The 13,964-nt window shown below is 39.9% G+C and overlaps 1 protein-coding gene across 2 annotated transcripts in view; it reads right to left on the reverse strand.

The window, feature by feature from the left end:
• LAMA4 (laminin subunit alpha 4) overlaps window positions 1–13,964 on the reverse strand; it is a 123,378-nt gene that overhangs the window by 54,434 nt on the left and 54,980 nt on the right. The window contains exons 7-12 of one of the 2 annotated variants that reach the window (XM_084889870.1): window positions 13,218–13,292; window positions 11,418–11,569; window positions 9,480–9,590; window positions 5,705–5,816; window positions 2,581–2,748; window positions 261–454 (exon numbers count right to left, since the gene is read on the reverse strand). In XM_084889870.1, coding sequence (XP_084745996.1) covers window positions 261–454; window positions 2,581–2,748; window positions 5,705–5,816; window positions 9,480–9,590; window positions 11,418–11,569; window positions 13,218–13,292 — 812 coding nt within the window. Of the gene's footprint in view, window positions 1–260; window positions 455–2,580; window positions 2,749–5,704; window positions 5,817–9,479; window positions 9,591–11,417; window positions 11,570–13,196; window positions 13,293–13,964 lie in introns of both variants that reach the window. The other variant, XM_084889869.1, reaches the window with a different exon arrangement.

A 13,964-nucleotide genomic window follows, 5' to 3' on the forward strand; every position in this document is an offset into this window, starting at 1 on the left:
TTCATACAAGTGGACCCAAGCACCAATGACTGCATTCTTATCAATGCAAAAGGCAAACAATTCTAACGGTCACTACTTGGTTTTGGATGTACACATTTACATCAGCAAATTACTGTGCCAAAAATGTGAAAGTATTTTAAAAACATGAATATTTAAATGTTTCAGTATTTTTAAAAATTGTATACCAAACTGTACCCTTTTGGCACACATTTGTGTTGTTCATGCCTGAAGTGTATTTCCAGTTAGAGTGCCCACTGTACCTCGTGGTCCCGCTGCTTGGCTGCCGTGGCTCTGTTCATGTCTTCGGCATCCCTGATACGGTCAAGGGCCTGGTCAAGTGATTCCTGGAGGTCTGACAACTTAGCATTGTAGTCTTCCAGCTGTTCCAGGACCACAGGAAACAGAGAGCGGGTGTCATTGAACAGCCGCTGCCAACTCTCAGCCTGGCTCAACACTGGAAAAAAATACATGGAAATTCAGTCCAGGCTTCTCTTATCTCCTCCCATTCCATCCAGCATTTAGCAGAGATAAAAACTTGTCAGACTATGGCCTCATTAGCAATAAAGATGGGTGATATTGTTCACGAAATAAGTCCATGTTTCATACTTGAAGTAAAAAAGTAGTATTTTGTAGGATTTGAGAGCCCCTGGATGGCAGTCAGCCAAAAGGAAGTTTGATTAGCTTTCCTATTGAGGTTACATTTTATGTAGAAACCATGCAATTATACTATGTTGATTATTATCCAGATTATTTCTAATTTTACCATATAAAATGGATTTGGATATATTATAATCCTATTATTAAAATAACCAAAATTATCTTGTGTGTTACTGCCAAATGATGTTCACAACCATTCATTTTTCTTTGCTCTCTCCAGTTAGCTCCTTTAGGTCAAACCTAAATCATTATTTTGGGAGGGAAGAAGATTAAATGGTAATGGTATATGTATCTTAGCTTTCTAATCAAAGTTGCATGCATTGACTATGTGTCTTCATTCCACTTTTTCTTCAGGGAATATCAATCTGACTTGTTCAATTTAAAAAAAAAATATTTTCTTTCATCACCATGAACAGAAGACAAAAGTTCATGGCTGAGTAAAGAAAGGGGTTGAAAATGCCTTCACTAGTCCCATTTCTCCAGGGAAGTCTTGTTAAAATCCAAAAAAGGCAAGGAACATTGAAGTATCTGGCAGTGACCTTAGACTTCAGCCTTCCTGACAACTGACTCCATCCTGACTCAGAAATGGGGCCTGAGATTCTACCTTGGTTTTACTGTTTCTATGACTTTACATGTCTGGTACTATGCCTTTATAGTGAGAATATTCCTCTTTTAGAGTGTTCACATTAATTGTTAGCAGAAATTGTTAGTGACAATTGTAAGAAAATGATCTAGGGCAGGTGTTCCTAATCCTTTTTGTGCTGCAGAGCCCTTTGTAGTCTAGTAAAATCTTCAGAATCCTTCTGAAAATGTTTATTAAAATGCATAAAGTAAAATACATAGAATTACAAAGGAGATCAATATATTTTTAAAAATTGATAAGATATGTGCTTAGTAATGCATTAAGTAACAAGATGTGGAGGTGGAACTAGTAACCATTATAATTTTGAATTATTGATGAACTTAATGTTTTGAGATACCAGCAATAATCATAATATGATGTGCAAACCTGTTGCTTCTTTTTTTGATTGTGTAGATTAAAATGGACACAAATGCTCTGCAAGAGTGGAGTCTACTTCCTCACTCCTTGAACCTGGGCTGGTCTTGACCAACAGAATGGATATGGCATTGTTGGGTTCTAAGGATAGGCCTCGAGAGGCCTTACACTTTCCATTCTTGCCCTCTAGGAAGGCAGTCATCATATGAGCAATCATCGGCAGCTTCCTAAGACACGGAGTGAGAAGCCCAGTCATCTCAGCTAAGGCCCCATACACGTGAGTCATCTCAACCATGCCTCCTGGAGCAGAGAAGAGCTGTCCAGGTTGAATCTAGCCCAGGTTGCCAACCCATGAAATCAAGGGTAAATGAATGGTTATTGTTTTAAGTGAATATGTTTGGGTGGATTGTTAGACAGTAACTGATAACTGATATAGGGACTAACTCAGAGGTTCACTAGTACTACAGTGATTTGATGTCTACATGTATCATTAAAAAAAATGTTAAATTCCCATTGATGTTAAAAGTCACCAAAAGTCATTCATGGACCTCAGAACATGAATGTTGCTGAGCTTATAGTTTTACTGGCTTCTAGTCTGTAATTCTGGGAACTGGTTTCCATTAGCCCTCCTTCCCTGTTTCTCATGTTTCCATCCTGTGTTTTCCTCCTCAGGGATAAAATTTCTATAGATTCCTTATGGAACCCCAGCTGTTTCTCAAAAGCTTAAGGTTGGGCCTGGATCTAAAAGTCATGGTCAGATAGTCAATTTGTGCTGAATGACTCCGAGGACACGTATAAGTTCCAAGTAGCTGTGAATATTGGGAACTGGCTGTTTTGACCAAATGTTGCCCTGTGTCTCTGTGTCCTCTCCTGGACCCACAAAGAAAGAAGACATGTGCTGGGCTCCAGGGGCTGAGGGGACCTACATTCATGGGCTTCGTCTGCCTCTTCATCCACGAGCTCCCGTTGAGTGAAGAATGGTTGACGGCTTCTAATCTCTTCCAGCATCTTCTGGGCCAACACCAGCTTCTCAGAGATTTCCTCAGAGCTAAGCTCTTGCTGCTCCCCATAGTAGAGCATCTTGTTGTTGATCTCTGAAAGGAAGGACATGATGAGAGGAGGCAGCAGGGAGAGATAGCTGAGCCTTTTATAGACAAGCCATTGAAAACACGGGGGACAACGGGCATACTGATGTTCATACTGCAAATACTGATGCTGGCATCTGCGTTCCACATTTATTCCAGGGAGAAGTAAAACCCGAGAAAATCACTCCTCTTTGCTTCCCATTTGGGGTCTTCAGAATGGGAATGGGATTAACACAATGCCTGCCCTGATTTCATGGAAACCTGTGTCTGGTTTTTGAATCACATTTACATAGTGGCTCAAAAACATTAATATTTAAGGCACACAAAACTGGGGTCTTTGATCACCTTTTATATAAAATATATAACTTAGAGAAAATGTTCTGAGGTATCTCCTGCCATATGTAGGATACATTGGAGGTATTAACCAGAAGTTAGCCAAGGATTTATCAAGGCTTTAAACCAAAATTAGAGTATACTGTAGTTGTTCAAGTGAGTCTTTCAGATGGTTCTGCAGAGTAGATATACTACAAAGGTTTGTGGATTTCTTTTCATATGCATTTTTTTTTTTTTTGCAATTGCTATTAGCCTTCTGTATATGACTGTTGGTATTTTGACTCTGGGTCATTTTCACCCCATGACCAGAAGTAGGATGGAGAGTATTAGAACTGGAGGGACTGGTGAGAGTCAGAGGGATTAAATGAGTTGTCAAAATATTAGCAGAGCTGAATAGTTCTTTGACTCCCTGTTTCTACTACAGATGATCAGATGAAAATTATATAATTGCCAACTTGTGCTATAGGAGCTCCAGGGGGAAGCATTCTATCTTCCTGGCATAAATGAAGCTGTGTGTCTGTGGTGGAGTGTGATATGCGGTTTGGCAGACAACCACTGTTGTCACATAAATTATACCAAATAAGGGCTTGTATTTTATATGGCTCAGAGCTTGAAGGTTGCCAGTAGTTATTTTAGAGATGGCTGGGAATGGCAATGACACACTAGTGGTGTGGTGCAGCATTCCTGAATTGTGAAGGGAGAAAAAAGAGGAAAGAAGTTTTAATACTAGAAATACTGCTCAGAAAGTTTTAGGGACACCAAGATATGCTAAAAAAACTTATGAAGGGATTAAACATTCACTTTTCAAGAAAGTCTAAAATACTAACTCCTGAAATAAACTAAGCATAAGTTACCCTCCCCTTAGAACTAGCATTTCCAAGGCTAATTCTTTGGTGTTTTGATAAAAATATTATATTTATAATTCTGATCTGTTGTATTTTAGCCACTTCTAGTAGAGATTAGAAAAAGGAAATGTAGACAATAGCATTTTTGCCAATGGTCTTTGGAGACTGTTCATACATTATTATAACTTTCTGAGCAGTATTTCTAGAAATTAGTTTCCCATTTACATTCTTTTGTAATTTCCCCCTCCCCCCATATTTTCTTATGCTCAAAGCAGTGATTTTCAACCTGTGTTACAGTACACGGGTGTGCTCAAGAATTTTTAAAACATGCAATACCCATTTAGTCAGGGACACGGACCTCCTTTCCTTTAGACTGTCAAATAAAAAGACGGCAATAGCTGTCTGGTGAGAATGAATCAAAATTATACTTTTTTTTTTGTCAAATTGGTAAAAATATGTCCTATATTCTTTGATGTACCACGGAATTTTAGTAGTCAGTTTATGTGCACCATTAGATGAAAAAGGTGAAAAATTGCTGGGTGAAAGGGTTTAGAAACTTCCTAAATAAGAGGGCTTAGGAACTTTCCTAATGAAATGCTTTAGACTAAAACTTTGAGTTACAAAAGCAAAAGTAAATTATTTTCTCCGGATGGCCTATTAAGATGAACGTTGGCTTTGTTTGCTATGTAAAGGGACATTATTCCTTAATTAGATGAGGTCAGCTAATCTAGGTTTAATCTCACTTTTAGAACAAATCAATACTAACTCTAAAATGCTAGAGAAAAAGAGTATTTTATTGGGAGATGCAAAAGCATGCAATAATGAGGATGCGAGTGGGAAGTGCTTCAAATGTATGCCATTTGTTTCATTGTGCATTATAGGCACCAAAGGAAAGATAGCAAATGATTAATTTTGGCTCAGTATATCCATTTTCTTGGAATATGCCCCCTATACCTCAGTATTAAGATATGAATCTCCCACTGTGGGCCCCTTTACTGCCATTGTGCCCTGGGGCGTAGTTGGTCTTATCATCCAGCTCTGAATGTATAAAATAATAAAAACCATGGGAACACACACATACACTGCTTCCTGGCAGACTGTAACCCAAGGAATTTCTCTTTATCCTAGCACAAACCAAGTTGCCTGTTTTCTGTTGGTAAATGAAGGCTGGTTTTCAATGCACCAAGATAGGCTTTAAAATGCAACCTGTATTTACCAGAGGCTAGAGCACACGCAAGCCAACCTTCAAGGGGAAAGGCCAAATTACCAGGAAGCTTCTGGGCCAAGAAATCTCACATACACCCCTCCCTGTTGTTTGTCTGGATTGGGGACTAGAGCATGTTGCCTGCCTGATTCTTGGGAAAGAGCGTCAGAGACAGCTCGGGGCGATGTGGGTTAGTAGACAGTTTACTGCCTCTCTAAAAGCAGTGTGTTTGCTGCCAGTTATCAAGAAAAATGTGAATCCTGTTCTACTGCTGCATTTTAGAAACACCATGGCATGCGATTTCCTCTACCGAAAAGATATTTTGGCATCCCACTTCTGGAAAAGGCCTGCAAAGTAGGTGATTCTGTACATTTATTCTTGAAAACTTACAGAATTGCAAGGAAGGAAGAGTGCTCAGAAATCCCAGGTAACTAACTTGAAACGCAGACCTCATGTAAGTTCAAACCTATAGCACTCTAACAACAGTCCCTGGCACGACCGTACGCACTAATGGCAGCTATTAGTGTTTATTGTTGTTAATCACAGGAACGACCGGGAGCGAACCAGAAGAGGATATATTTACCTTGGATCGTATCCCTCATGTCGTGGGCTTGCTCTACGAGCTGAGTTGCGTGGTTAATGGTATCCATACTTTCCTTCTCAGCCAGTTGGCTCTTTCTTGAAGCTTGACTTTCCTATAAGTAAACCGTGTAAACAGCAGATTAAATTTAGGAGAAGGGATGTTGTGTATGTATGTATATGTGGGGGGTGGAAATAATGTATTTCAAAAACAGGAATTTCCCTGACATAGGAAAGTTCTATAACATACAGTAAAATTGTCCCAGAAACCATGCATGAAGGCTGCTTTGATGACCAGCTTTAGCATTACAGAACGCTACAGAATGCTGCAAAATCAGATGCCATTCCTCTGCTGTCAGTCACAGCTCAACCCAAGCCAGCTGGCTTTCATAGGTAATTTACCCTTTGAATTTTTACTATATCTCAAACGCCAGACTAGGAAATTTCCCACGTGTGCCGAGCAGTTTGACATGGTACACTAAAGAGCTTAAAGCTTCAAAGGGAAAATTGTCAAGAAAGCAGGCCGATCTTGAAATGCTCCACGTATCCCGTGGCTTCTGGGTGGTCCAGTCGCTGGTGAAACGAATTGCCGCAGAGATTCAAAGGCTTAGGCGCGCTGGGCTAAATGCTGTTTTCAGTGCTGCGCTCCAGATTCCATCAGCAGCGGTGGCACTTGAGTACAAATAACCGTTCAGGCAGACTGGCTCAGAGTGAATGACGCCTTCTCCGGGAAGCTGACTCCGTTTCTCAGCTCGGGAGCTTCTGTTTTGGAGTTCCCACAAAGCCTTTGTTAAAATGAAACCCCAACCCAAATGTGGCTTCTGAAGAAAGGATGTGTGGGGGCGCATGTGTATGTGCATGTCTCTCTGTGTGTGGAAGGGCAGAAGCTAATCTAAGAAAGGGTTCAAGGCCAGGACACTTGTCTGCATGCAAGGCATGGGGGCCGGGCACTTCCTTTTGGCATTAGAGACTGACTCGTGGGTCCTATTTAAGAGGAGGAGAACTTCCGCCTGCCACTTGGTGGATGCCCACCTCCTGCACCTGGTGTGGTGTGGCTTTGTTTTGGCTCAGTTCTGTCAGAAGGGGCTACGGCACCTGAATGGACTGCAGGGTGATCCGCCACACAGACCACTGGTGACCATTGCACAGTTGCCCAGGACAGAAAAGTGGCCGTTTCCAAATTCTCTCATTTCATCGGTATTAGCCAGTGGATTATGCCATGATTATATCTGGAATGTTTTTATACTTCCCAGGTGTAACCCATGCAAGCGGCCCTTGGTCAGGGGAGAGAATGTAAAAATCATAACATAGCTATGGCCGGTTGCTCAGTGGTTAGAATGTTGGCCTATGCACTGAATAGTACCTGGGTTGCAGGTTTGGTGTGTGTGCAAGAGGCAACCAATGGATGTGTCTCTCATATCAATGTCTCTCTCTCTCTCTCTCTCTCTCTCTCTCTCTCTCTCTCTCTCTCTCTCTCTCTCTCTCTTTCTCTCTCCTTCCCTCCCTCTCTCCCTCCTTCCCTCCCTCCATTCCACTCTTTACAAATCCTCAGGTGAGGATTAATAAAACAAACAAAAACCAAAACAAAAAGCAAAAACAAAAAAGAAAGTAAGGATATCATAGCAAACATAAGCTCCAGAGGCTTTTTCCCCGGCAAGTCTGAAATTCCCTCCGCACAAAGCTCCCAGAGCAGCAGTGATGCAGCCATCAGTTCCTCCCCTAAATAGCGAGCTCTCTGAATGCACGCTGTATTCTGAGCCAATGCGCTCCTTCATCCAATGCCTATCTTCCTCTTGGCGTATTCCAAGGCTTTCCAATGACACAAAATCGGTGGTCATTTCAAAATTAAATGATGCAAGGCATAAGATTAGTATTATTCTTGATGTCACCTCTCTCTACTTTTAAAATATATGAATACAATAGTTTAGAACATTAAAACATTTAACAAGTTGAATTTTGATCTAGTTTAAATTGAATTATATTTGAACAGCACAACATCGTATTTTTGGCTTTGGCTTCAACCTTCAAGGGAGAAATGCTATTGTTATTAATGTATTCATTTCGGTTATTATGGAAACTTTGAATTGAAGCAATGGAAGACTGATAGAGGATGTCCTCTCTCTAAGAAAACCTCTTCTTCTGACAAACACCAGAGGGCGCTCATTTATGCTTAGCAAAAGACTCCGTGCCAAAGAGGAAATGCCATTACTTTAAATTGCAAAATTACTGGCTATGATATATAGCAGTGCCTAGGTAAATGTTAAATTTTTTTTCTGTAACTCTGCTTGTGGAAGGAAACTAATGATATAGACACATGATAAAACAGGTGCACCTTGCTCTAAACTGAGATTAAAAAATTATCTCACAACCATAAATCAGTTAATGATGAGTAAGTGTATAAAGAGTAATGTACCTAGAATACTAATTAAAAACAAGTCAATAAGATGGAGGGTGATAATCAAATCTATCTAGGTCAGTGGTTCTCAACCTTTCTAATGCCGCGACCCTTTAATACAATTCCTCATGTTGTGGTGACTCCCAACCATAAAATTATTTTTTGTTGCTACTTCATCACTGTAATTTTGCTACTGTTAATGAATTATAATGTAAATATATGTGTTTTCCAATGATCTTAGGCTCTACAGCTCTACCTGTGGTTGAGAACCGTTGCTGTAGAGGGTGAGAATTAATAAAACAAACAAAAAATTTTTCCATTAGACTGCTGGGGAGTGTATTTAATAGAATTTCACACTGACTCTGCACAAATTTCAATGCTTTTGTGGTTAATTTCCGAGAGCTTTTACAAGTCATATTTCCCTTAATATTTTTCTTAGTTTCATTGACTTTTTCATTTAGATAGTTGTCTTACTGGGTATTTGAAATTTTATCTTGTCATATCTATTATATCTTTTTATTGTAATTCCTCATGCTGCATTTAAATGTATTGTCGTTTTCTTTTAATTTCAAATAAATATTTAGTTCTGTTTTCTTCTGAATTTAAGATTTAAACTCAAGTCTTCAATCTGCCTGGGACTTTATTTTAGTGCTAGAGGCCCGATGCACGAAATTTAAACTCAAGTCTTCAATCTGCCTGGGACTTTATTTTGGTGCTAGAGGCCCGATGCACGAAATTTAAACTCAAGTCTTCAATCTGCCTGGGACTTTATTTTGGTGCTAGAGGCCCGATGCACGAAATTTGTGAAGAGTAGGCCTTCCTTCCCCTAGACGCCAGCACCAGCTTCCCTCTGGCACCGGGACCCGGGCTTCCCTTGCAGCTCTGGCTTCATCAGGAAGGTTGTGTGCTTTTATTATTATAGATATGGTATAAGGTGAGGTTTGAAAGTGATTTTTTTTCCCCTGCCAAAGTGCAAAATTGCTTTCTCAGCATCATTCCTCTTCTTTCTGTTTATTATTTAATGCATCCTTTAGCAGACATTTAAATTTTATATTCTACATAGTAAAGCTTATTTCTGGATGCTCTATAGCTCTTTGTCATAAAATGCTAAGGCAAACAGCTGAACAACTTTTCTAATTGAAATATATCAACCATATTAACCAAGAGCAAATGTTAAAATAGTTCCTCAGAAAGCACAGCTTTCCAAGGAAACCAGTCAAAATGGGGAGAAACAGTAGAGACCAAGTCTGCTCTTGATTTATTGTAACATGTTTGAGTCACTACATACTTTCTGAGCTGTATGAAGCCTCAGTTTTTGTGACTTGCCAGGCTCACCCCAGCTAAGTCCTTTCTCCGAAGGTGGTTCCAGAAACTGAATACATACCCTTTCAGCTAATTCGTCCAGGTCAGACAGAAGGCTTTTCATTGTACTCTCAGCGTTGTTGATTTGTATCTTTCTTAGGATATACTGGTTTTCTCTTTCTGACAATTTTGTCTGTGGAAAAGAAACGTTTTGAAAATAATCAGTAGATGTGCGCACCAGGTTTGTAAAAATAAACACAAAACTCTTCCTGTGTTAGAGGACTTGGAGTAGTATGTGAGTCTGTTCCCCAAATGGTGGTGGGTCTGCAGGCTGTTGCAGGATGGTATAGAGGTGGGGGACTGCAAGAGGGTTCTCAGAGACCCAAGGGCTGAAATTCATTCAACTCCGCTCACCAGGCAGACCCTGGGCTGTGCTGTGTTGGCCGTGGGGAAAGGGTGCCTTTTTCTAATTTGTACAAATGCACACTATAAACTGGTGGTGGCCTTCGGTGTCTGAGCTTTAAAATGTCAATTTTGGAAGGCTGTGGAAGGAATGATCAACCCACGCAAATTAATGTAGATGGAGTTTAGGAATTTCCTTTCCTTTTTTTTTTTTTTTAAATAAGGATAGCAATTCTCTTTATGTCAGACCATTTGCCCCCTCCCCCCCCCCACACACACACACTTTATTTTTAATTTTTGAGGAGTTTATTCCAAATGTGGCTTTACTCAGATTACTTTGGAGTGGGCTCCTTGAACTTGGCACTGCCTTTCTGTCGGCTATACTTCTATTTATCTTGAAGTTGTGTTGTTGGGGAAAGAGGATTCAAGTGGTATCAAGAGACCTGAATCTGAGTGACTCCCCTGAGAATTAGTGCCTTCATGCATCCAAACAGATGAGTTTGGACAAGAAGGATTTCCAGGTTTGGAACAGAATGCTCACTAAGATTCCATCCCGCTCTACAATTTTGTCATTTTTTTTTGTTTTTTTGTTTTGCATGTTGCATAATATGGACAGTTGCTGTGCATGTCATCTGCACTTCCACAAAGTAATGAGCACTTACTATGCTAGATACTGTTTTAATACCCCAGCCAAATCAACTCACTGAATTCTCTCAACAATCCATGAGCTGGTTCAATAATTTCCCTCAATTCCAAATGAGGAAACTGAAGAATAAAGATGTTAAAAAAAAACTTACCTGAGGTTACATAGCTAGTAAGTGTCAGAACCAGCATTTGAATGCAAACAATCTAAATTCAAAGTTTATGCTCTTAACTATTATACTAAATTGACTAACGAAGTTAAAAAAAAGTACACTAGTATTAATTCTATTGTCCTTTCAGTTAATTATTGTTTTTTAAAAAAATCTGTTGGTTGTGATAGAAGCCCATGATTTAGAGGGGGAAAATGAAACCACTTCTTAAAGCTTAGATATACAAGCACAGTTCATCTGTTTCCTGCCTTTAACTCATTTATTAGAGAGTAACCACAGGATCTATGAGGAGAAACAGAGGATGTGAGTACGTTGTGTGTTTGAGTGTGTGTGTGAATATGAGTAAATGAGGGGGATATGGGAAAATGAGGGGGACTATGACAGTGAGAAGGCAAGGTAAGGGTAGGAGATAGAGGTAAAAATTGAGATAGAGAAACAGAGACAAAAGAGAGAAAAGTTTATAGAGAAACTTCTCAGAAACATTGCACATTGAGGGTAAGGTAATGGTAAGTCTGTGGTAATCATTTGAATGACCAATGTACAGCTTCACCAAGGAAATAAGTGTTTCGCATCCCTCAATAGTTTTGTACATACAATAGATACCAGTTTTTTAGTCACTTCGCTTTCAGTATTAACCTCTTTTGTTAGGCTGAAGCTCATGCTTACAATTAACTTGTCATAATTTCCTAGAGCTAACAATGTGTAATATTGGCATGGGACTCAGATACCAAAACTAATAGGTGTTTCTAGGGGTGACTCCATGAAACCAGAATGAAAACATGCAGAGGGTAAACATTTGTGCATACTTTGAGGAGGTAGATGGTGGAGTTCATTTCATTCACGTGTCTATGGGCAGCGGCACCGGAGGACACACTCAACACACCGGATTTGCTTTCTTCAATGGAGAGCGCGGCTAAGCGAAGGTCATCAGTCAGATCCCAGATGCACTTATCACAGCCTAGAAATAGAAAGTGCATGTCATTTCTTCAAAATCAAAAGTCAGCTGGGAAGCATGCTGCTTTCATTAGATCACTATATGGACTTCCTTAGTTAATTCTATTTCCATTTTAGTTTCATGAGGTGCTGTTCTGGGCCACAGAACTAGTCCTTATATCCAAAGTGGAGTAGAGTCCAAGATGAGCCAGACTACATCAACATTATCTCCACTTAACACCTAACAAAGGGAAAGTAGGTTCACATGAATACTGAGTGTGAACTGAGAGAAAAAGCAAGCATGAAAGGGACAGCTCTCTGAGATGCCTCTCTTTATGTCAGGCCTTGGGCTGTTGCTTGATGTCCACTAGTGAAGATGCCATTTGATAGGCACTCCTCCTTTCCTGTCATCTTTTTTTCATCTCAATTAGGGTTCTAGCACTTCTTACTCCCTGGTCTCACCCCAAAAGGTGACTCCCTCAGCACCTCCCTTGGCCTGACCTCCTGTCTGGTGCAGTAGTTACAATTTCTCATTGCTTTCCATTTTTCACATTTGAGTTCTTCTGACCACTGTCATTTCCCACCAGGATCCCAGTGCCCTCCTGGGGCACACTCACAAGTACACCCTTTGAAACATTCCTGTTCTCTCTTTCTCTCTCAGATTGTGCTTCCTTCTGGAGAACTAGTAAGTGGAGATTGAAGTGTTAATAGCTGTTAGTATGTTAATTAAGTTTAACATGGTCTTACTCATATCGACTCTCAGAGGAACATCAGGCTGGAGGGGAAGTGCTTAGGGCCAGGCAGGTATCATGATGTCCTTAAAGTGACCTTGCTTAGGGGACCACTTATGCTATCAGAGTGTAAACTTTACCCTGCTTGTGCCTCACATTCTGTGCCATCCTCTAAAATGTGATTCGTTGGTAATATTAATCTCCTGTGTCCAGAGGACTCAGATGTCAAGATATTTTTGTTAGGGGGAGGGGATACCTAATGTTAAAAAAAATATATAGTCTTTAAATCACTCTACTTAAAGATAAATATTAGTTACTCTTTAAAATGAAATGTTCTGGAAATTAGTTTTGAAATGTTTCAGCAGGTCCTTGCACCATCAGGAATAATCACTATTTGATTGATAGGAGTGACAAAGAAATCTAGGAAAGAAAGAGATCAGCTCCTTCTCATAAGGCCTGAATATTTTATTTCTGGTGCTACTTCAGATTTGGAGTGATCTGGGACAAACCACTGAAATCTCTTAGTATCTCATTTTTCTCAGAGTTGTAAAGCATTGTCTGCATATCATATTATCTAGTGACCTGAAGAGAAAATGGAGAAAAGGAGCTAAAATAAACCCAGTCTTTGGGAATTATGTTTCTGAGTTTGCCTTTATCCACTAGGTAAGATGCTAAACTTAAAGACTTGATAAGGTTTGTAGAGGTGTATAAATGTAAATCATCTTTTTTGCAAATTAGAATCAAGTGGGCAACTGAATATTTTTTGTCTAGGGTACATTTGTTTGAGGCACAGACAGGGTTAAAGCCAGGGGTAAAACTCAGGCAGGTTCTAGAGAGGGGTATTGCATAGCTCTCCTTAGTCCTCCACCTGCAGCACATTAGAGAAAGTGGTGTTAGTCAATCATGTACTGTTATTTTTACTTATGGTTGGGCAGTCCGTGCCTGTAGGGGGTTCAAAACTTCTTTCCAAGCATCTTCCGGTTACACTGTCACATGGGCCTCCTCCACAATTACACACTGTGGGAAACAAAAACAAGAGATTAGGGATTCATTTCTTAGTGCTTAAAATATGGCAATGTTCTCATGGTTTCTAGAAATAGTGGCTATCAGGATATAATTACTCAATGGGCATTAATTATATTCGCCTCAGCCCAATGAGATTTTCAAAGGAGAACCTTGGGTGAAAACAAATTTAAATTTCTAGGACTCCTCTCCCAATTTTTGGGGGGAATCCTGACATGACTATACAGCTGCTTCAGTCCAAAAAAATCCTGGTAAATTTCACAAGATACAAGATCATTATGGAACCCATTATTCAACTGAACTCTGAAAGCCAGCCTTTCATTGCAGCTTGATTCTCCAGTTTAATCCAACTGCAGGGTTGTCATTGCCAGGTGTGAAGGAGAAGTAGTCCATTGGGAGAGAGTGAGGAGGCCCAAGAGCAAATCTTGGCTTCCACAGTGCTTGACCCTTGGCAAAGCTGACTCCAAACCTCCAAGTGATAGCTCTCAGTGAGGGCTAGGGATAATGTCGTGGAAAAAATTAGGAACATATTTACATAAATTTAGAAATCCTGAGAACCCATTATTCATCTACTGAAGATTTTCAAGATAGTCATTTGGAAAAAAACAAAAACAAAACCCCCATTTCAGAGTAGAAATTAATTTGTGATATTTAAAAAGAAATTCC

The sequence above is a fragment of the Pipistrellus hanaki genome (assembly GCF_964339955.1).
Source record: "Pipistrellus hanaki genome assembly, chromosome: 7".
Classification (NCBI taxonomy): domain Eukaryota; kingdom Metazoa; phylum Chordata; class Mammalia; order Chiroptera; family Vespertilionidae; genus Pipistrellus; species Pipistrellus hanaki.